The 24,179-nt window shown below is 52.3% G+C and overlaps 1 protein-coding gene across 2 annotated transcripts in view; it reads right to left on the bottom strand.

Moving 5' to 3' along the window:
* IQSEC1 (IQ motif and Sec7 domain ArfGEF 1) overlaps window positions 1-16,469 on the bottom strand; it is a 272,859-nt gene extending 256,390 nt beyond the window's left edge. For both annotated transcript variants that reach the window (XM_066326971.1, XM_066326974.1), the window contains exon 1: window positions 16,020-16,469. In XM_066326971.1, coding sequence (XP_066183068.1) covers window positions 16,020-16,285 — 266 coding nt within the window. In that variant the 5' untranslated portion in view covers window positions 16,286-16,469. The remainder of the gene's footprint in view (window positions 1-16,019) is intronic.
* Between the last annotated feature and the right edge of the window lie 7,710 nt (window positions 16,470-24,179).

Consider the following 24,179-nt stretch of genomic DNA (forward strand, 5'->3'; position numbering starts at 1 on the left):
GCTACCAAAGCAAGCGAGTGAGCAGGGCTGGGTTTTTCAGTTGCCTTAAGTAAGGCTGCAGTGATGTATTCCTTCAGCTCAGCCTGCAGCATGAAAAATCACATTGTCAGAGGTGCAGAACATAACCCAGCCACCTCCCAGAGCTACCAAAGCAACAAATCCTCCAGCAACTGCTTTGCACAGAAATACCACAATTAATAGTTGATGAGGTGGTGCTGTGCAGCTGCCTTCTGCTGTTTGTAATCCTGTCCTACCTACAGGAAGCCTCCAACGGGGACTTTGATGCTCAACAGTGGATTACTGGCCACATGTAAATAAAAATATCTGCAGCTCCGTGGGTAGTGAGACATGAGAAGCACCAGACATCGGTGTGAAGTCGGAAAATGAATGTAAAGAGCTCCTGTCCCCATGGAGGAAGTGAAAAGAGAAGCCCGTACAAAATCGTCATGTGAGGCCAAGCTAACAGATGGACCCCAAATATAAACTCCTGGGGGGTTAGGAAAGCTCAGCAAAGACAAAGCTCAGTCTGGGAGGGCTCTCTGGAGTGCTTTTAGAGGAGCTGAGCAGAGCCAGGAGGGCGGCAGTCTTCCCCAGGCTCTGTATCCAGGGACAGCTGAGCACAGGGGAGCTCTGCTCCAAAATGAGGAAATGCCCCAAGAGCAGCAGGGTTTGAGCCTCTCTGTCAGAGAAAAGGGCTGGGCAGTGGAAAGGCAAATTCCCAACAAGAACAAAGTCACTCGCTCTCCAAATGCTGCAATGCAAGGGGAGATCATCAATTAAGCAGATAAATAATTTAGTCTCCTACCTGCTCTGTTTGGGTATTTTGACACAGGATTTTTTTAAACACTGAGGACTAACAGAACAAGCTGTCTTCCTGGGCACCCTGTGCCAGGGCCTGCCCACCCTGCCAGGGAACCATTCCTGCCCAATCTCCCACCCAGCCCTGCCCCCTGGGAAGCCATTCCCTGTGTCCTGTCCCTCCAGCCCTTGTCCCCAGTCCCTCTGCAGCTCTCCTGCCAGGGGCTCGGAGCTCTCCCTGGAGCTTCTCCTCTCCAGGTGAGCACCCCCAGCTCTCCCAGTCTCTGTTCTTTATAAGAAGATTTCCAACTCAAGGAACAATCATCCCCCAGGAGGTCTGGAGGTGCAGAGCAGCAGCTCAGGCATGCAACCCTGCTTCATGCACACCTTCTCAAGCACGGGCAGAGCACCAGGGCCTCCACACTTGGTAACAAACACAAGATTAGCCAAGAGGGAAGAGAACTGAGCAGCTCAGACTTCATCCCAGGCTTCCCCATCCCAGGCACTGCTGTTGATTTTGGCTTTTTCCACGTCCCAGACAACACTATTATTGCAGCTCGTAAGTCTGACTTCTTTCAAACAGACAGCTCATTAGAGATTTGAGTTCCTCCATCCCCAGGAATGGAGACTAAGCCACCCCACACTGACACTGCTCTTCAGAAATAACAGCAACCTCCTTAAGGTTAAAGAAAGATGTTGTGGATCCTGACAAAGAATTCTGGTAAGACTCACTGCCTGACCAGCTGGCAGAAAGTCACAAGCAGCACATTTGAGTCTTTCCTGTTACCTTCCCTGCCTTAAAGAAAATATTACAATTAATGAAGGTTAGACTGTACAGTGGCCATCAGCTATTAAAGGCAGACTCCCTGGCAGAGCCCCATCCTTTGGGAAGGAGCAGATCAAGCTGCAGCAGGCAGAGCTGGACATCTCTGGATCTCTGCCAGGAGCTCCCCACCAGCAGCACTTTCTGCCTGAGTGGGGCTCCTGCCCAGTGAACTCCCCAGCAGCCCAAAGAAGCACTCACTCTCTCCTGAGCACCAGCAGCAAAGTGGAAATCCTGTGCTCAGTTGAGCGGGTGACATAGATTTGAGACATTTTGTTGGCATTTCAGCTACCAAGGAGGACGATGGCTTACAAATTGGCTATTTGTCTCTAAACGGTCTCTCCAGGTCCTTTTGTAAGAGCCTTAAGGGAAAGCTTGAAGGGTTTGGCTCAGAAGGCTTTGAGTGTTGAGCTTGTTGCAGTCCATGACTGTCCCTGGAGGGAAATAGAACTAGTTGTGGTTACTGGTCAGTGTTCTGTGGACTGGAATCCTGGAATTCTGTGGACTGGAATCACCCCCAGAATCAGAGAGCGTATCACACCAGTTTCATGTCCTTTATTATTACAACTGCAGGCTGCTGCACAGCCTTTACACTCTGATTTAGAATATCAGAACATAAACCAACAGAATGCACAAAGACCAACCAAGTTCCAGACCTGCACAAGCTGAATTATTAAGCAAACAATAATAATTACCATTGTTACGATTTGCTTAATAGTTATTATTGGCAAAGAATAACAATTATCTTGCTTATTGAGCAAAGCTCTGGTGACCTTTGCAAGGAACCTCTGTAGAGTTATTTAAGTACCTTGGTGATGCCAAGGTTCATTGCCTTGTTAGCACGAGGGAAGGATGGTCCAAATTAAATCATGGCAGCTGCAAAAGGACTCCTCACTTGGAGATGTTGAATTATTTCCTTCACTTGAGATGACTCAAACAGCCTAAGGGGGTCATGCCACACAGAAGCCACCTCTGCTCCTTTCTCCAAGACTGGGAAGCACCTGTTTAAAGACGTTTGATGCCTTAAGGTTTATCTCCGTGTATTTCAGGTTCTGTGGTGCCCAGGGGTGCAGTTCTGAGCTCACAGTCAGTGTCACTCAGCTCTGCACACAGCAGGGACACAAAACAAATCCTTGTCCTGCTGCTCACCAAGGACAACTTTCAGCCCAAAAGCACAAACAAGGGTGGGCTGGAGGGAGGAACAAGGAGGATGGGACCTCACAACCTGGAGCTGGAATGGGACAATTAAACCCCAAGATGCAAATGGACCAAAACTTATAAAAATGTAAGACCTTGTGAACAGCTGTCCATTTTGGGTCTATTTTGTGACCATTTTATGTCCATTTTGTGACCATTTTGGGTCCATTTTGTGGCAATTTTGGGTCCACCTTGGGTGTAGCCCTGGCCAGGCTCTTGTCCTGCCCAACGTGGATCCTGGAGGCCTTTCAATAAATATCTACTTTATTCTCCAGCTCTGCCCAGTCTGTGTTTCAGGTCAGCCTTCCCAAGGCATCATGTTCACACAGAAAAAGTCACTTAAACCAATGGCAGTGTCACAGGAGTGAACACAGACCACACACCCCACTTCCTCAGCAGGCAGCTCAGACTGGCACCTGATTTACCAGCAGTGTTCCCTACTCCAGAGTCAAATACTCAGACGAGGTCCTGAGAGTGCCCACAGCCCCCAGAGCCAAGTGAGGTCAAGGCAATAATGGGTTTTTCATGAGCAAGTGGAGGTGAAGATCATGGCTTGTGTCAGCAAGTTCTGGTGATGTATCACATTACATAATAAGGAAAGCTCGGTGCTGGGAAGCACTTTCCTCAAGGAGTTACATAACTCTGCCATGTGTTTAAAAAATATCCTGTCTTGCTTTCAGAGTGAGCAGGAGAGAGGTCAGACAACCCCCAGCCCCCGGAGCAGGAGCTGCTCTGGTCAGAGGTGTTTGGGTGGGGATAAGATCACTGGAGGAAGCTGTCAGCTGGGTGAAGAAAAGGCAGGTGAGGCGAAAAAACCTAAAAAAGCCCCACTCCCAACACATAAAACCACCCCCTGAGAGCCTGAGATCTATTTTGGAGTACCAAGAGCACCAGTGATGAGCTCCAAGATAGGCACATTTCTACCACCCTAAAGTTGGCACTATATTGAAGCAGAGTGGAGAGGGTAGGAAAAAACACCCCAAGCACAATGTTTCCTCTGCTTTTCCAAGGCTTGGTGGCTTCCTCTGCGGTGTGAAGTGCCCCTGGAGACCCTGAGGTGTGACTGATGCCCTGGGACAGCCCCGAGCCCTGCCCAGGCTCCAGCACAGCCCCAGAGGGAGGGATGGATGGAGGGATGTGCGCTCACAGCCCCTGAGCTGCTCCTGGCCCCAGCTGCCAGCCCCAGGAGTGGGAGCAGCTCCAGGGGGGACACAGGGACACTGCAGAGCCAGCACAGCCTGCAGTGACCCCCTGCTCCTGCCAGCCATCACCCACGTCAATGCTCCAACACTTGTGCACAACCAAAACCCCACTTAATCGTGGTGCTCTGAAGAGATTTCAGCAAATCTCCTTTTTAGGATTAAAAGCAACCTGTGCTGCTCAACACAGAATCCAGATCCAAGCCCAACCATTCTCCTTTTTTCAAGCACCAAAGGCCAGGAAACTTGTAAAGCACAACACTGGCAGGTGGGGAAAGCAGAACAGATACTCATTTCCCTGCCTCCCTCCATCAGTTGCAGTTACCTGCTCATCAGGCTCTGATTAAATATTAAACCAGCACTAAGGTGAGCTCCATCTACAGCAGGACACGGTCACAGGAGCCTGGCATGGGCCTGGCTGCTGGAAATACATATGAGCAGGAGGAGCTCTTGACCTTTGGTTCAAGGGGTCTCCCCTGCCTTATGTGAAGTAGTTTTTATCCCCCTTTTAGAATTCCCTTGCAATGCAAGCCAGGAGCAGCTATTGAATTCCACCCACAGTCTCAGATCACTGCCTTCAAAGTTTTCCTCCCAAACCATTTGGAAAAAAAGGTCACAGGGAAATTCTTTCACCGCTGATTCTCCTCCCTGGCACTTTGGTCTGCAAACACCCGACTGGCACAGCCACAACCACAGCCCTCAGGGCAGGGGCAGTGCTCAGCACTAACTCTGTACCAGCACTGGTGTCACAGCCCCAGCAAACCTGAGATAAAGTCAGCTTTCTCCTTTCCTGAAAGACAAAGTCATTCTCCCAACCCCTGACAACCTCAAGCGCGCAAGAAGTGGTGGACTCAATTAAAAACTTAAAATAGAAGCAAGCCTGAAAGCTGAATATAGATTTTTTTTTTTCCCCTTATTCTAATCTAGCTGGTTCATTTACATTAGAGCCCAGCCCACCCCCTGTACAGCAGGGCCTCACTCCTTGGGTCTCCATCAGCACCAGCAAAGGCTGTGCTAAATGAAGAGGAAAAATCCTCCAGGAAGGAGGCACGGGAAGGGTCAGACATCCCCACTTTACCTTCCTGTAATTACAGCCTGCTCACTTCTAGGGCATTACACACCCCAGTTATGTGCATGAATTAAGATACAAAGATGATAGAGGCTATTTTTGCCTTTAAAAAGATCGGCTCAGGCTGTTTGGTTTTAGCAGAGAGTTTCACCAAGGGTTACACTGAGGGTTTGAGGATCCTCACCCACAGCCCTGCCCAGGTGAAGCAGAAATCCAGGCAGAATGAAGAGCCCAAAGCAGATGTTCTCTGCAGTGCACACAGCTCCTCCAGCTGTGGCCAGGATCAAATGCCTCTGCCATGGGGCGACACAGAAAGGTGGAATGCCAAGAAAAGTCAAAATACACCACAACAAAATTCTCCACAACACAGAGCCATTAATCGTAACCCACAGTAGCAAATAAACCCCCCGGGGGATATTCCTACAACTGGGAATTCCTTCTTTGCTGTCACCACAGGGACCTTCCACACCAAAGCCCAGTCTGCTCACAAAGCACACCAGTGCACAAGCTGGAGAAAGGCAGCCCAAAATTCAAGGCACACACAGCACACACAGCCCGGGCCGTGGAGCCACTGGATCCTGGCGCTCGAGTCAAGAATTTAAAATAAAGCCCTATCAGGGTGCTCTGGATTTGAATAACAATGCTTTAAATTCCAGAGGAACACCTGCCTGCCTCACAAGGGAAGCATCAGGGGAACAAAGGACCATCAGGCAGAACGTTTCTGAGGCAGCTGCTGCTCTGAATTCCCTGGTGAACGAAGGTGAAGTGGCTGCAGCAAGGGGAGCAGCGAGGATGAAGCAGAAGGATGGAGAGGAAGGTTGGAGCTCAGGGCTCTGCAATCCCCCAACCCCAGCACAGGGGAAGCCCCTCTGCAGCCTGCCCTGGCCACGGGACTCAGGGCAGCTCACATCCCCTGCCCTGCCAGGACCTTCCCCTGCAGCTCCCTGCCCTGAGCACGGGTTCCAGCAGGGCACCAAGGAGAGCATCCCCGGAGCATCCCTGGAGCATCCCCACAGCATCCCTGCTCTGGTTGCAGCCCAGGGCTCAGTGCTGGGCCTTCCCACCAGGAAACCATCTTGAAACAATATCCTTGCCTGCCACAATCCTTTACACATGCATTTGCTTCCTCTGCGTTCCTCAAAAACCCACCCTAATTCTAGTGAAGTACAGCTTTCTAAATTCTGAGAACCAAACCAAGAGATCAAGGCTGCAGATTGATGGGACCTGAACTGGAAGGCAATCCTTTGTCTGGAATGACTCACATGCATCCCTGACATTTTGCTGTATTTCCAGGGCCATTAATAGCACACAGAAGACAAACCAAACGAGATTTCATATTCCCCACGCCTGAGCAGAGAGCCATTGCATTGACAGAAAAACCATGGAAAACAAACCATTGCTGCGGTGAACCTCTGGAATCGAGGGAACCCGGAGCAGTCAGGCCAAGAGAGGTCATGCCACCTCATGTTAAAGCATCTCCTCATATTAACGTGTCCCATTTCTCACCTGTAACCAGCCCCGGGGTGGTTCTGAGCTCTGTTCCCCCCAGGTCCCACCCGGCTCTGGTGGGGATTCCACCTGCGGGCTGCCAGGCTGATGGGGCCCCTTTACACCTCCTCGATGAAGATCCTTCATTCGGGCACAGCTCATTGAAATGCAGTCAGAACCTCCAAGAAATGGTGATTCCTTGGTTATCAAAGAGCTCTGGAGCCTCAGCCCCCTCCTTGTCCCAGCTCACCAGATGTATTCTCCTGCAGAGGGCTCGTGTTCTCCCAACTCCTCCCTTTATCACCGGAGATTCCTTTATTCCAGTAGAAGCTTTTCTTCTTGTCCTTGATGTCCCTGGCCACATTTAACTCTAGCAGGGCTTCAGATTCCCCAGTATCTCCCTGTGCTCCCCCAAAGCTTCATGTTCCATGCCCAAAAGGAGCAATTAAATCTCCCGGGTCACTGTGAGCCAGGGGAAATCCAGCAAAGCTGGGAAACCCTGACAAACAGCAACATCCCAAACCCTGAAGAAGGCCGGGAGATTGCTCCCCCACCTTCCCCTGCTGCTTTCTTTGCCTCATTAGAGAAGGCAGTGAATCCACACTCACTCAGTGTGAATTACTGTGGTGCACTTAGAGATGTATTACACACGTGTCTTTGTCTCCACTTGCATTCGCCGGGGAAGTCTGACTAGAAATCTTATTAACATGCAAATAATGTATATTATATTTCAATCAGTTGCTATAGAGAGCTACTCAGCAGCAGCATTTTTCTTATCTAGCACAGCAGTGAGACTCGCTCAGTCTACACAGACACCTCGCAGCGGAATAATTTCCTCCCTGCGAATATTTTAGAACGGCTTCGCTTGAAAAGAAAGTTTCCCTCTGCACTTTGAGGCAGAACTTAGCTCACGAGGACTCTTCAGCTGCGTTCCCGGCAGCCTTGCCGACGGCTGAGGCGCTGCAGGAGGAGCGGAGGGTTGCCATTAGAAACACGTCCCACGGCCCAGATGTGGCTCCGTGCCTGAGCAGCGGGGCCGGCAGAGGGAGCACGGCCCGAGCCCGGCTGGGCATGGGGATGGGGATGGATGGGAATGGGGATGGGGATGGCTGGGAATGGGGATGCGGATGGATGGGAATGGGGATGGATGGAAATGGGGATGGGGATGGCTGGGAATGGGGATGGGGATGGATGGGAATGGGCATGGCTGGAAATGGGGATGGCTGGAAATGGGGATGGGGATGGATGGGAATGGGGATGGATGGGAATGGGAATGGGGATGGCTGGAAATGGGGATGGGGATGGCTGGAAATGGGGATGGATGGAAATGGAAATGGGGATGGGGATGGCTGGGAATGGGGATGGGGATGGCTGGAAATGGGGATGGGGATGGCTGGAAATGGGGATGGGGATGGCTGGAAATGGGGATGGCTGGAAATGGAAATGGGGATGGATGGAAATGGAAATGGGGATGGGGATGCATGGAGACTCCCCCGGGATCACAGCTCCACACCCGACAGGACACAACAGTGGGGACAAAAACCCACAAGCTTTTGCTTCTGCTGCAAGGTTCAGCTTCTGCTGGGAGAGCTGCTCTCTGCTCTCTGTCCTGCAGCATCTCACCCTCTGCGAATGTTTTGGCCACTTTGAAGCAGACACAGCACTGGAGCCAGGCTGGGAGAGCTGGGGGTGCTCACGTGGAGAGGAGAAGCTCCAGGGAGAGCTCAGAGCCCTGCCAGGGTCTAAAGGGGCTCCAGGAGAGCTGCAGAGGGACTGGGGACAAGGGACAGAGGGACACAACACAGGGAATGGCTTCATATTAACAGAGGGCAGGGCTGGATGGGAGACTGGGCAGGGATTGTTCCCTGGCAGGGTGGGCAGGGCTGGCACAGGGTGCCCAGAGCAGCTGGGGCTGCCCCTGGATCCCTGGCAGTGCCCAGGGCTGGACATTGGGGCTTGGAGCAGCCTGGGACACTGGGAGGTGTCCCTGCCCATGGCAGGGGTGGCGCTGGGTGGTTTATGGTCCCTTCCCACCCAAACCAGTCAGGGATTCACTCTCTGATTTTAACCTCATTAGTTTTTCCTGCCACAAACCACACAAACAACATCATTAAACTCCAACAAGTTGTTTTAGAGCCACCGAGGCACCCAGGATTTTAAGAGGCTTGTTTGTCTCAAGTGTGTGGTTCAACACAACCAATCCTCAGGCCAGTCTGAGCAGCCCATCAAGAGAAGATCATTAACCCTGACTTGCCCGGCTGTAAAAGACCCACATCAGTGCCCTGCTCACTGTGCCAAGGGCAGAGAACAGGTCAGCAGGAGGGGCTGAGGAAACACCTCCTGCTCCTGTCCCCAGCCACGGGGCAATGGCCATTCACAGCAACAATTCCCACCCACATTTCTGCTCAGCAAAACCAGCACCTGTCCCACGGCAGCACAGTGGCTACAACAGCTGAGAATTCCAGTATCTTAGGAAACGCTGTGAAGGAACTGGAGAGAAATTCCTACCAAGGAATGTGGGGAAAAAAGCAGCCCAGGGACAGGGACCCAACAGCCAGTGGATGCACCATCACATCCCTCCCTTCAAAACACTCTGCTCTGCTGCACCACAGCCTGCTCACAATGTCTCCGTTTCCAATTCAGCAATTCTGCTGAGAAAAACAGTGCAATTAGGCAGGGATACGGGCAGAAAGGAATTATGACAACCTCGTTCACGGGCCCGCTGAGCTGAGATGAAAGGCAGGAGCCTGGCAGGTATAGCCTAAAAGTATCTGCAGGATGCAAAACACACCAAAAAAAAAAAGGTGCAATTAACATAATAGAGAGGGTCTGAGTCGGAATGATGGGATCAAATTAGAATAATGCAAGTGTGGGCTGCACATCAGGAATTACTCCTGACCTGCAAAATCCACTTACCTAAGCAGCTTCCCACTCACCTCCTGGGTGCCTGGCACGGGATGACCTCCCTGCACCTGCACGCAGGAGCCTGGGGCAGAGCACAGCTCCAGAGAAGCAGCACTGAGCTCACCTGGTCCAGCCTGCCCTGCTCTGGGGCAGCTCTGCACAAACTGGGCATGGGAAATCCAGCTGAGCCCCCGAACTGAGGATGGTACCCCAGGACCCCAAACCATGGATGGTACCCCCAGCTGAGCCCCAAACTGGGGATGGTAACCCCAGCTGAGCCCCCAAACTGGGGCAGCTCTGCCCAAACTGGGGATGGTTCTTTTTTCTTTCAGAGCCTCTGTGATCTGCCCTCCAATCAGCTCCTCCTCAAGCCACTTCTTCGGGTGTGCTGTATTTTGCTTCAGGCTTTCAAAAAAGCTCCAACTTATTTTTCTGCCAGAACTCACCTTCCCTAAGGGCTGAAGGAGACTTGTCCTCCAAAGCAAATAACCAGGGCAGGAAGGCTGCAAGGGTCAGGAATGTGCATGTCTGTTCTTCACCTCCTCCCAAAGGCTGGTCACACAGCTCAGCACCCCTCACCCTGCAGGGAGCTCAGCTCTTCAGCAGCAACACTGACTGACTTTTAGGGTTGACCCCAAAGCTGTTGGCTGATGCACCAACCCAAAGCTGCTGAGCTCTGAGAAGCCAAGGGGCAGGCAGAGCTGCTGCAGGGGCTGTCCTGCTGCTCTCCCTGCTGTGGGTTCTGATAAAAACCACCAAAGACTGGCACTGCAGACCAGGAGAGGCCTTCCCTCGCCCTCCTTGGATGGGGACAGGCAGCAGTGTCCCTCTGTGGGCTCCACACATGTGTGTCTGTGTGTGCACACAGCAGATCCAGGCTGGCCTGGGGAGAGAGGGAAGGGGGTGTTCAGACACACACCTGGCTCTCAGTGATCCCAGCAGCTCCCCAGGATCCGTGAACATTGCCACATCTTTTCCAGAAGTGCCTCTCTGGAAGATGCACTTTTCAGTTTCCTCGACAGTGAATTCATAAGGAAGGCCATCAAAGCCCCAACAGACAGGAAAATATTCTTTGTTCTTAAAGTTCAGAACACAACTCCAAAGCTGGGAGGCTCAAAAGCTGTGTTCTGTGTCAGCACAGCAAAAGGCTTCATCAGAGGAGGAGTCCAGATGCAGCAAGTCCTGGTAATTCTTTAGGACTGCTCTGCTTTAAATGGGACATATTTACTTCAAATTTTCAAACCATCTTTAAAGCTATTGTGTTATAGGATGAGTTACTTTCTGCTCCACTGGGTTTTCTCTCCCCAAACCGCAGGTATTTCTGTTTCTGGACCACGTTCTCCCTCCTCCCTCTGACTTCCCAGGAACTTTACTGATACCAGCCCTTGCTCTGTCATCACTGTGCTCCTGGCACCCCCCTCCCTGCCCTGGTTTATCAATTACACAGCACACATCAGTTTTCAAGTGAATCTGTCTTTACGTGTTATCATTTAGCTTAACGTTCAGCAGATATTAAGTACCAGAATGTGCCAATATTTCAGAGATCCAAAATAATTTAGCTGAGTTTAGTTAGCGAGTTCACATCTTCTTACACGTCCTCTCTCTATTGATTTCCTGCAGACTGCCAGCACCACAAATGCCTGTTCTGAGGGCTGCCCACCCCTGTGCTGCTGTCCAAAACCCTCTAATGACCCCAAAACGAGGGCTTCAAAACCAAAAAGCACTCCTCTCAGTGTGAAACCCTCACCTCAGGGCTCAGCTCCAGTTGGGGACTGAAAATGAAGCGAGCAGGGTCCTTTTAAGTTATTTGAAGGTGCGAGTTTCTGCCCAAAGCCGGGATCCCACCACCTCCACCTGCTCCAGGAGCAGTCTGGAGGAATGACCTGCTCAGCCTGGACACAACCTGAGGGATCTATTCCCCACGAGCCAGGCAGATAAACATGCGGAGGTGATGCTGTGCCAGGAGCTGCACTGGCACTGCAAAACACTCCCCATTAGCCCAGCCAGAACCCACACTGCCCCACGCTGCTGCTGGAGGAGCAGGAGCCAAAGCAGCAGCTCTCCATCCCTGCTGCCAGCGAGGCGGAGAAGGCAGGAGCCTGCCCAACACGAGCAGCAGATGCTGGGTACCTCCGCTCCAGCACAGCAAACAAAAACAAGCCGCTGCTCCAGAGCAGAGCAGGCAGGGAAACGGGATTTACGTCATTTGCACAGTCTGTCTTAGCAAAGGACATCTCTGGAGGGAATAAAAAAAAACACAACCCGAGCTGGAGAAGGCAGCCGTGCTGGCGTGTGGAGGAACGCAGAGCGCGGTGCTGCTGCTGGGGCTGTGGCAGGGCAGCTCCCACAGCCACAGGCCAAGCCACACGCTCGCGCTATGTAGGGCACAAGGCGGCCTTCGCATGTGACTGTCACCAGAGCAACAACTTCAGCCACTCCACCGCGGCCTGCACACCTCGCCCGGAGCCAGAGCAGCTCCCAGACACCCCGGCGGGTCTCACAGCTCCAAACCCCGGGGCTCTCGGGCCCCAGAGAACAAAACCGGCCCCGGATTCGTTTAAAAATAAATCAGCCGGGGCCAGGCGCAGGATCCCGAGAGAGATGCAAACAACAGCCCCTTCAGACAGCTCTGCTCTCCCTCCTCCTCTGCCTCTCAGCAGGCACCTTCCCAGTGGAAAAGCAGAACTTTCCCCGTGGAAAAGCAGCACAGTTTTAAACTTGATCAGGAGAAGCACAAACATCCCTCCCCAAGCTGCGAGGGGCCGGTGTTGGATTCCCAGACACACAGAACTGTCCTTGTGCTGATGGGAGACAGGGCGGTGCATTTGGGTTTCCACCCCCCAAAAAACAAGTGCATTACTGAATTACGCCCAGGAGCTGAGCTCTCGAGGCTCTTGGTGCACCCCAAACGTGAAATGAAATGGATTCACTCAAAATTAGTCTTATGCAACTCAGAGTTAAACACCTTAAGGAGTTAAACACCCATCGTTATCTTCCCTATGCTGATTCATCACATCTAACAAAGCCTCACAATCAGCTACTCTCAATTCCGCCGCTGCATTTTAATGTGGATTTGCCCTCAGCAGATCATTGTGAAATTAGTGAGACCCCCCCCCAAACCTTTTCTGGTCTGTCCTTGTAGGATAAGGAGCACACCTGCACCTGCTCACCCAGCCCTCTGCTCCTCCCTCCCTTCTTCCATCAGCAACTGGCACAAAAGAAACTTTTTTCCCACTCTGGGGTTTTCTGGAAGTGCATAAACCAGATTATTTTAATATATTTATATCCATATTATTAGACTGAGTGTCTTTCTTCCAGAAGTCTGTCTCAGGGCTCATTATCAGTTCACAAGCTACAGAATTTCTACAACTACACCAGTTTTTCCAAATCATTTAAGCAGTCTTCACCTATATTCCTATATTCACCTGTATATTCCTTCCACTGTAAGAACTGAAAACTTTTAGAACTTGTGAGGATTTTGTTGTTTGGTGTTTTGTTACTATCTTTTATTAAGTATAAGACCTAACCATAACCAGATTATCTCATATAACTCTTCCATACTTGTTTTTATAAGAGTTAACCCCATCTGGCAATACGGAGCCCTGTCAGGAACCACAGCCACCTCACACAGGTGGAGCTGCTGCAGGACACGAGTCTGAGCAGTTCAGAAAAACTGTTCAAGTCGAGCTACAAGACAACTTCCAAAAGCCCTGGTGTATTTGGCTGAGAGAAGCCTGGTCTCCTTTAAAAAGGGTTCCATTCTTTTTTAGCTTTGAAGTACAGAAGTGTCAGGAAGAGCAGTGCCCATTTCAGCGTCACTGTCATTGACCTGACACTGAATTTCAGCACACAGGGGATCCCCACCCAATGGGACAACTGGCTCTGAGGAAACTGAGGCTGAGCTGCTGACAGCAGAGTACAGAGCCCTGGAAGCTGCAGGCGGGGCCGTCAGGCAGCTCAGTGGCACGGGGAGAAGTCTTTAAAACATCCATCTTCTGTATGCAGCCAGAGAATCAACTGATGTCATGAGTGGCTCCTGTCCCTGCTCCTGGACAGTGTGGGGCCTCAGCAGCTGCCCTGTGCCACTGCCACTGCCCTGTGCCACACCCTTGTGCCACTGCCACTGCCCTGTGCCACTGCTACTGCCACTGCCACTGCCCTGTGCCACTGACTCTGCCCAGTGCCACTGCCACCACCACTGCCTTGTGCCACACTCCTGTGCCACTACCACTGCCACAGCCACTGCCCTGTGCCACTGCCACTGCCCTGTGCCACTGCCACTGCCACTGCCACTGCCCTGTGCCACTGCCACAGCCACTGCCCTGTGCCACACCCCTGTGCCACTGCCCTGTGCCACCGCCACAGCCACTGCCACAGCCACAGCCACTGCCCTGTGCCACTGACTCTGCCACAGCCACTGCCACTGCCCTGTGCCACTGCCACCACCACAGCCACAGCCACTGCCCTGTGCCACTGACACTGCCCCTGCCACAGCCACTGTCACGTGCCACTGCCACTGCCACAGCCACTGCCACAGCCCTGTGCCAGGGCCACACGTGTGACCCAGGCAGCCAGGCAGGGCCACCTGCAGGGAAGAAGGGGCTCCCTCCCAAGGGCGGACAGTTTTGGAGGAGGAGAGGGGACAGCAGCACTGCTCAGCCGAAGGTGGCCCTGAGGCTCCCCAGGCAGGCACGTGGGCCAAGGGCCAGGCCAGCTGCACAGGGCTGGTTCCCAGCTTCCCCACTAAGCCCCCAGGCTATGCCTCAAAGCAATACAACTCTGCCATAAATATCCCAGATTAATTCTGATCCCAGCATCAAATCCACTTAAGAGACTTAAAAGCCTCCCGAGTCCCCAGAGCTGCCTGCCCAAGGAGGGCTCTGCAAATGAGTCCTGGGCTGCAGAGGAGAAATATCATCAAACAAGGCAAGCCATTTGTACAATTTTTGGTAATGTCGTTTGCAAGAGACAAATGGGACAAGATAGCTGAGTTGACATCCTGTACTACAGACGCAGCCACAAAAATCCTCGGGTACTGGACATGGAGACATAGGATAGGATTAGTGTAAATATTCCATGTTTTCTGGAAACAGCTCTTTCTCCTTAAGGGATTGATTGGTAAATGACAGCATGCTCTCCAGTTTATTAAATGACCTATTTACTTTCGGAGAGGCATCTCTGTTTATAAAAAAGCCTGAAGTGATTACCCCAGCATCACAGGAAAAAAAAAAAAAAAAAAAAAAAAAAAAAAAAAAAAAAAAAGCGCCTTGTTAGCACTGACAGCAAGAAGGGGGCTGGGGAGACAGAGCCACTTCCCAATCTGCTCCCTTGGGCAGGGGCAAGGCTCGGGGACAGGAGCAAGCAAAGGGGCCACTGAGTGAGTGACCAGCGACCCCTCTGAAGCTTCCACAGCAGCACTGAGAAAACGCTGCTCCGGAGCACCAGCACCGCCGGCTCCGAGCACAGCAGCAGCACTTCCACCCTGCCGACACCCGGGGCAGCTCCCGGGTTATCCCGGCTCTCCGGAGGGAGATGCCCGGGCAGCTCCCGATCGAGCCAGCGGTGCCTCCCGCAGCGGGACGGCCGGAGCACGGTCCGGGGCTCGTCCTCCCTCGGGCGATGCCGTGTCCCATGTCCCATGTCCCATGTCCCGTGTCCCGGGTCCCGGGTCCCGGGGGCTGCCGGCGGCCGGGAGCCGCCGCGTCTGTATTTTTATAAACCCGAGGAATTCGAGCGCAGCAGATCACAAACAGCCCATTGTGCCGTGTCAAGCTGCCAAGTGGGCTCGTAATCCCATGCATGCTTTTCCCACTCCGCTCCGGGAAAGCCGAGCCTCAAACACTTTTCCAGAAGTAAAAACACGCCGGGAACGCGCCCAGCTCAGTTCTCGCTGTTCCCGAATCCCGGCTGCTTCGGAACCGCGCACCTAAGCGGCTTTCCCAGCGCTGGGGAAACGCCGACGATTAATTACAGCTTACGGAGGCTGGGATAGATGCGGCGGCCGGCAGCGAAGGCGGCCCGAACGGGGCGAGCTGCCGCTGGCCCGGGCCAGCGTTTACTGCCCCCTGGCCGGATCACTCGCCACAGCCAAGGGCCAAGGAGCCAAGGGCCGCTCCCGGGGGCTCCCCACGCCGCCTGGCTCCGGTGCCCACGGAGCTCGGAGCGGCAGGACAGGCGGCGGGGACGCGGGCAGGGCTCGCCCCGCTGCCGGCAGCGCCCCGGGGCCGCGGCTCTGCCCGGGGCATCCCCGAGCGGCGGTGGCCGCAGGGACAGCGGGCGGGGAGCCCCGCTCGGAACCCCCCGGGAGCCCGGCCAGGGAGCGAGGGACACACGGGGGACACCCGCAGGGGCTGTGGGGACAGAGGCTGCGGCCAGCCCTGTGCTGTGCCCCGCGGCTGTCCCCCCGAGCCGCCCCGGGCACAGCCCGCGGAGAGTCCCGCTGCTTCCAGCTTCGGGCGGCCGGGAACGGGGAGGGGAAAGCCCGCTAGGGAAACCCCGCTCCGCGCAAAAAAAGGGGCAAAGAAAGGCGGACAGCGCTTACTTCTCGTGTCTGGCGTTCTCCTGGATGGCGCTCAGCACCCCCGGGGGCGCGGGGGGGACGCCCTGCTGGAGCCGGCATGTGGCCAGGTGCCGGTGATGCTCGTCCTGCAGGCAGGCATTTTCGTGGTACAACTTGGCCACTTGCTGCTCCAGCTCGTCTATCCTCCGCTTCTGCTTCTCCAGCAGCTCCTGCTGCGTCTCGATAATCTTGTTCAGCTCCTTCAGGTACTCGGCCGCCTTGCTGGGGTTCTCGGCGGGGCTCTCCATGGCCGCCCCGCACCTCCGCGGCGCGGGGCCGGGGGCAGGCTCCGGCCAGCGCGCTCCGCTGGCAACTTAAGCGAGAGGGGAGGAATAAATAACCCCGGCGGAAAGCGGCGCCCCGCGGCCCCGAGCGTCCCCTCCTAAAGCCGCGGCCGGCCGGGCGGGCGGCGGCCCCGCGCCGCCATTGCTGCCGCTCGGCCCCCGCCGCCCAGCGAGGGCAGGGCCGCCGGCCGGGGGAGCCGGAGCCGCCGCCGGAGCCGCCCGGAGCCGCCGCCGGAGCCGCCCGGAGCCGCCCGGGCCCCGCGGCGCTGGCGCACGGCGCTGCTCCCGCCGCCCGTCCCGCCCTGCCCGCGCCGCAGCCCGGCTCGCCCGTCGCCTGGCAGCGCCCGCGCCCCCGCCGCGCTCCGAGCCGGGCACGGGCAGGGGCGCGGGCCGTCCCTGCGCCGGGCCCGCCGCTCCCCGCCTCCCCCGCCGCCGCCGGGATGCGCTTAAGTAACGGCGGCCGCTCCTCCGGGGGGCCGGCGGGGGCTCGGCGAGAGCCCCATCCCCGCGCACCGCATCCCTGCCTCTGCATCCCATCCCCGCATCCCAACCCAGCATCCCATCCCCGCATCCCAACCCAGCATCCCATCCCCGCATCCCAACCCAGCATCCCATCCCCGCATCCCATCCCCGCATCCCATCCCATCTCCGCAGCCCGTGCCGCTCCCCATCCCCGCTCGGCCCCGGCCCGGTTCCCCGCGGCGGGAGAGCCCCGGGAGAGGTGCGGGAGCGCTCTCGGGAGCGGGGCCCCGGGGCGGCGCGGGGAGCAGCGCGCTGTGCGCGGGGGCGGGCGGGGACCCGGCCTGCGGGACCGGAGCTGTCCCTGCCCCAGCCGGGCAGGGGGTGGCAGCGGGGGTGGCCCCCCGAGCCGGGCGCCCCAGCAGCACGCCCCAAGTCGGGTAGCAGAGCCCCCCGCCTCTCCCGTCAGCATCCCTGGCGTTAAAACCTCTGTCGGTGGAACGTCGCTTCCCGCTAAGGCTGCGTCAAGCCAAGAAAAGTTGCCGAGGTTTTGGGTCCTGTATCATCCCAAGTGTGTGTTGGGAATGCTTGTGAGAACCGGGGGTAGGAAAGGGAAGCGGGGAGATACTGCAGGAAGAAGATAGGAAGGTGAAGACGTGCTTTTCTCCTCCCTTCCTCTTCATGTCTCCTTAAATTTTTCCCCCTTTATTTTTTCTACCGCTTCTCTCCACCTTTCCACTTTTCAAGTTTACAATGGATAAATTTTCCTTAGAGAGGTTGTTCTGCTGTCACTGACGTCCCGACCCTTCGTGGTGGAGTCAGCTTTTTCTCACCTTTGCCAGGATGCGCCTTGTGCCTGAGGAGCGGGGCCGGGGCCGCAGGGCGAGCCCGGGGGTGCCCCACTCCCGGGGGGCTGCGGGCTCCGGGCTGTCCCATCGGAGCCCTGCAGCTTTGGGAACGCAGCTCCGAGCACGGGCTGCCTGTCCCGGCCTCTCCCTGCCTGCCTCCCGCAGTCCCCGGGGAGAAAAGGGCCGGGAGGGCGGGTGCAGCCCCAGGCAGCCCCGGCTGGCCCTTCTGGCTCCAGGCAGGAATGTTATCGGCAAAAGTGGTGCTTCTGCTCCGACAGCGGTGCAGCGAGGGGCTGTTGTGACTGTCCAGGTGACTGATGCATGAAAGACTAATTTCCAGTCCTAGTGGGGATCTTGACTTCACAGACACGTCTTTAGCCGCTCTCTGAAGAGACCAAGCCTCCTTCCCAGGAACTTGATAAGTATTTTTCGTGACAATTCTTGAGAATGGATTTTTTTTCCCGAATACTATTCGTTCAGAGTGTATTTGCTCAAGTGCAGTTTGCTCTGCTCTGTGTGGCAAGAAATGCTTATCACGACATCTCAACTGAGACAACCTGCACAGCAGCAGGCAGCCAGAGCATTTGTCAGGGGTTAAATCAATAAATAAAGCGAGTGAACTTGCTTCCTATATGCAAAATAAAACGCCAAGTAAGACACTCAAAGCTCATTAAAGTATGTGAAGACAACAACAGCTTATTAAGCATTTCACACAAGGACAGTGGAAGTGGAGCAGCACAGTGAGGATTTGTTTGAAGCTCCCCTTTCTAGGCAGAAATACCCGAATTCAGGGGACTCACGAGCACTGCCGAGGGAGGCAAGAGGGTCAGAGTTTCGTGCTTTTTTTTTCCCGACTGCAGGAACGAGCCTCCATTCCCACATGGAAAGCTGTTTGTGGGTGAGCTGAGCAGGGAGTGGTGGCTCCTGCAGGGTCTGCCCTGCCTGCTCCGGGTCCTCTGCATCATTTCGGGGAGTTTCTCAAGGGTCTGCCCTGCTCCTGGTTCTCTTCTCATTTGGGGAGAGTTTCTCAGAGGGTCCCAGTAATGAGACCCCTGACCTGCCCTGCCCAGCTCCTTGTGCTTTCCCACAGAGGACACGGAGCAAACCAAACCTGCAGGCAACCCTCTCCCCCAGGAAACCATGAATTAGCCCAAAAAAATACATGAAACCCTCAGACGTGCTCTGGGGTTGGCACCGGAGCCTGCGCCGTGTTCCCCGTGTGTTCTGGGTGTTTCTGGTGCTCAGCACTGAAAGAGGAAGGAGGACTCTGTGTCTCAGGGATTGTCTCTGCCCCTCCAAAAGCCTGTATGCTCCACCAGGCCCAGTGAATTAACCAGGAGAGGTAAACTTGGAAGATAAGCGTATTCACAGAAGCGATAATATATTCAATCTCTATCTGTGAAGACACAGATTGTAAAAGCAGACCCAGCTTGTTCAGATTTGCTCAGTTAGAAAATTAAGTGACATCAAGCCTAACCTTTTAAAATATGAAAATCATCAAAATAGCGTCCTTATTTCTTGCTAACATCCTACCTCAGACTGTCCCTTCCCACAAGCGATGGTTAATTCTTGCCTGGGAAAGTGCCAGGGAAGATTTAAATATGAAAGGGAATGTTGCTCATTCAGTAAGTAGGATTCTCTTTATTTCTCATTTATTATTGGCAAGAGATAAATCACCAAGAGGTTGGGGCTGGAAGGGACCTTTTGGAGGTCATCCTAGTCCAACTTCCCTGCTAAAATACCCCATTTCCCTTTGGAAAAACCTTCAAGTGTCTCGAGTTTTGGTGTCTTCTGGCAAATCAATCCCCTGCAGAGGGCCCTTTTTCAGTGTTCAGGGTCCAGGCTCAGAGTGCCATGGTGCCCACAGGCTCCTGTGCTGTTTGATGCCCAGCAGGGATCAGGCACAGCCCTGCTCCTTGAGGCTGCAGAGCCCAGGAGGGTTTGGCCAAGGCTCCCAGGGATGAAAGGGTGGGATTGTTGGGGTGTCTGTGCAGGGCCAGGGTGATCTGGATGATCCCTGAGGGTCCCTTTGCTGTTCTGTGTTTGCCTCTCCTGTGCTGAGAGCCTGACTCTTGCACTCCTGCTGCCTAACTTGGGTGGGGTTTAAGTTTATACTTCTGTGTAGAGGCAGAGCATGGAAATGTCACTGTTTCAGAAAGAGTTTGCTGTAGCTAATAATGCCGTGGGTGAGCAAACAGCTGAAATAATTTTTTTTTTTCCAAAGGAAGATAAGACCAGGAAAAAGCCTGTGATACATATTTTTCTATGTAAAATTAATTAGGTCAGTGTAATATAAAAAAAACCCAAGGATCCAGAAGTCATGCAGTGATTTGTGCTCAATCTTAACTCTGCCCTCCATCTCTCTCTTTTAAAATTCTCTTCAAAACCACTTCTTTCTTGGTTGCATTTCTCTCTCAGTTCCCCCCCCCCCCCCCCCAGTTTTTTCCCTCTCCTGGTTAAACATAATGCACTTTTAAGACCTGACATCTTATTTCTCTTAACAGTTTATCTGATTTCTACTTAAAGGCATGGAACTTCCTCATGCCACAAATCTTTTCCATGATAGTCTCTTGTAAATTATGATCATGTTACACTTTTTTCTTAGTTAAATGGAGTGTATTTAGACTTGATCTAGGTACCTTCACTCCTCCTTTAAAAAGGGAGAATACCTGCCCCACTCTCAGTGGGTTGCTCCACCCCACAGTGCCCATCTGGTTTGGATTTGGCATTTGGAGAATTTGGCTGTTCTTACCCTGACCAGCTCCTGAAGTGTTTGAAATATCCCTAGCGAAGCATGGTAAAAGGTATATTTTTTAGGTTTCTCCACATTTTAAGGTATCTCCATATTTCAAGGTATCATCTCCACAAGGCAGTGGAAAGTTCAATTTTAATTTTCTGACTCTGATCCTGAGTGGACCGATCATTAGTGTTTGCAGGAATTGCCTTTTGATTTATGAAAGAAATGATAAATTGGCTCCTCCAGGTGCTGTAGCTGGGTCTGGAGGTTTGCCTGCTAAGTGTGGTCCAGAACTAATCCATCTGAGCATGCAGCTTTAACCAAGCCTTCATTCTAGTGCACCTCTCTTTAAAAAATTTCCTTTGAGCTTTTGTTGCTTTCTGGGATTTCTGCTTCTGTGTCTTGGTTTGGTAAGAGATACCAGGGAATGTCAGCAGGAAAAATCCAAATGTGTCCTCTTGTGCCGAGTCCTTGGGAAAGGAGTGTGTCCTTGTGTCCTGGAAAATAAAACCCACTGTTCATGGAAGGTATCAAACATAACAGTGAGAACTGGACAGGGATAAATAACAACAGTATCAATAGATCCCGAATGTAAAAGGCACAAATTAGCAAGGAGCTTTGCTCCTTTGGGGAAGAGGAAAAATCCCGTGCTGGGTTTTGAAGGGCTGGTCTCAGGGCTGGCTCCCAGCTGTCCCTGGGCACTGGGAAGTGGCAGAGGGACAGTGACACCAAGGGCAGGGTTCCTTGGGGACCCTGCTGACACTCTGGGGCTCTCCAGAGAGAAATCAAACAAGAGCAGAACCAATTTTGCTGTGAAAGTGGGAGGTGATTTTATAAAAGGGACTAAATGGAACTTCTAACTCTAATTTAGCAATAAATATAATGAAATTTGGAGCAGGGCATTAATTAAAGAAGTTCTTTTATAAATGGTGCAGATTTTTTTTTTCTTGGTGCTTAAGCTGAGACATGAAGCCAAACCAGAGCTGGAATCAAGGACACCTTTTATTAACACATCATATTTTAAGTCATGGGGATAAGCTGTGAGTGAAGGAGAAGAATTCACCCAGGACCTGGGGCAAGAGCAGAAAAATGCCAGGAGAAAACACTTCCCATTTCATAAAGATGAAAAGCCCAGGGGCAAAACCCATAACCTGGACATCAGGGCAGGAAGCTGAATACTGAAAGAGGAAAGGAAACAAAGAAACCCTTCCCGAAATGACAGCTTCAGAAATTCCTTGAAAGCAAGGAGAAGTCAGGATGCTAAAACAGCTGATTCCATCACCACTCCTTGTGCTTCCATGATTTCATTGCAGTGTCCTGCTTTGGTGAGCTTACAAAGCAAGGAAATACCAAATATCAGCATTTCAGTAGAAAATAAAAGCCCAATCCAAAGCTTTCATCGAGTCATTTGTGAACAAAAAACCTTAATAAGCAAACTTGCCCATGGAAAACTGTCAGAGGTTTCTCTGTGTGTGTTTTGTTGGGTTTTGTTTTAAAACATCGTTTAAATGAATAATTACTGAGGCTGCCGGAGTCAAATTTGCCCACAGTTTTCCATTTTAAGATACTTTATTCCATTTTGATTCCATACATTTCCATTCTAATATTTTTCTGTGCTTTAATTGGTCGGAGTCAGTTTTTCCATTCCTACCATATCCATGCTTAGACTGAATTATCTTGGCCAATTTCAGCAAACTCTGCTCTTCAGAATAAGATTATGAGGAAACATGAAAATCACATCATATTCTGTTCTTTTTAAAACATCCATGGGAACAGAAATTGGAGAAAGGTCAGCCCAAGCAGCTGTGATAAAGCACGAAGTCTTCAGAAATACGGATTCATTTTCACGGAATCGTGGAATGTTTCAGAGAATATCCTGAGCTGGGAGGGATCCACAAGGATCATCCAGTCCTGGCTCTGCACAGAATTCCCAGCAATCCCACCCTGAGCATCCCTGAGAGCCTTGGCCAAGTTCTTTTGCCACAGGCATTTTAAGTTGGACACCTCCACTGGTGAAAACCAAGGGGTTTTATCATCAATTTCTTGTTCTCTTTTCACATCTCTAACTGGCATGTTGCTTCCAAGAACGCCAGGAACAGAAAGTCATTTGGATTGGCACAGTAATATTTATTTTTTTTTACAGTAGGAAAATAATTCTGAGAGAAGTTTAAATAAAAAAAAAAAAAAAAAAAAAAAACAAAAAACAAAGAGTGAGACATCCTGAAAAATCAGTACCTGATCATAATTCCAGTATGTATCCTGCTCATTCCATCTGAATCCAAGGGAGAAAGTCCCAGTTTGAAAGCAGGGCATGCCATACTGTGTCATATCTTTGTCATCAACAAAACTTGAAGGAAAAAGATCCTGTTTTACTCCTTTCACATGAACTGCAGCAGCTTATAAATCCTGCAGGCTCGTGTTCCCCACCCTTCCTGCACCCAGAGCACCTTGAACTGGATATATTCCGATGGTTTACTGGCCATGTGGAGCTTTTGCCAGTTGTGCAGCACCCCCAGGACAGCTGCACTATCTGCTGACGAGATCAGCACATAAAAACACGACTTTTGAGTGGATGATGGCAGGTAGGAAAGGGCAATGTTAATTCAGGCAGTCATTAACTAAAACAGGGCATGAGCAAACCAAGTTGTGCTGTGATTAAAGGGGTATTTTGTTGATCCTGAGGTCACTGAGGTACATTTGTTCCAGTGCAGTTGGAGGAGCCCTGGTTTGCTCTGACTCACTGTATTTCAGCAGTCTGCAGCCGTTCAGATTTCCACCATATCCTTTTCTTCTTGAGAGAAGCCGGTGATCTATCACTGTATATAAATACACACACGTGTGAAGAGGAGAAATAACATTTCATTTGTCCAAAAGGAGGAAAAATCACCCCCCGGCTTTATCACTGACAACAGCCACGGGAAATTTCAGTTCTTGCCTTTTATTTGCAGCAAGACTTAAAAATAGACTTGCAAATTCAGACTGGAAACTCTTCTATCCTCTTCCAAAAAAGAAAAGCGCATCACACAAAATGGACAAATCAATTCCAATTGCTTCTTGCCCAAAGAAACAGCACTAAACCTCAAGGTGTCTTAGGCAGAGATTCCAAATCAGGAAATGAAAAGCTGAAGGAGAAAACGCTGAGGTCAGGCAGGCTCAACCTTTCCTTATCCCTTTTTTTTCATCCCTTCTCTTTCATGCTGCTGGGAAGTGCAGGGAGGGAGGAGAGGTGCTGCTGCTGCTGCTGCATCATTAGGAGCAGTCTGTATTTCCAGTTTCTGCCTGGGAACCTCAGCAGCTCCTGGTGTGTGCAACTCCAGCCTTGGGCAGCCCCAGGGCCACGGAGTTCAGCTCTGCTCACTCTGGGAAGGTGGAAAGGTAACAGGGTTATTTCTGGCCAAGCTTATGTGAAAAAAAAAAAAAATATATATATATATATATATATTTTTTTTCACTTCATGATTGCCAAATTTTTTCTGGTCTTGCATAAGCCTGGGCTGTGAAAGGCTGTGAAGGTGGGGGGCTGCAGCCCCTGGGGATGCTGCGCTTAGGGCGGAGGTGCCTTTGGTTGCACCTTTCCTGTGACTATTCAGACCCTCCCAGTTGAACTGCTCCCGGGGACGTGGTGCAGCCCCTGGCTGGTTGGCCATGCCAGCAGAGCTCTTGCAGCTCACTTGGATCCTCAAACGCATCGAGCCCACTCTCTTTGGAGAGCTGAGAGAAACGCAGCAACTTCTGGAAGCTTTTCCAGTGGAAACACTAAAAAAAGGAAAAAAAGAATGTGCTCGCTTTTGGAAGCTTTGGGGTTCTCTCAAGA

Source organism: Sylvia atricapilla, chromosome 11 (genome assembly GCF_009819655.1).
Source record: "Sylvia atricapilla isolate bSylAtr1 chromosome 11, bSylAtr1.pri, whole genome shotgun sequence".
Taxonomy (NCBI): domain Eukaryota; kingdom Metazoa; phylum Chordata; class Aves; order Passeriformes; family Sylviidae; genus Sylvia; species Sylvia atricapilla.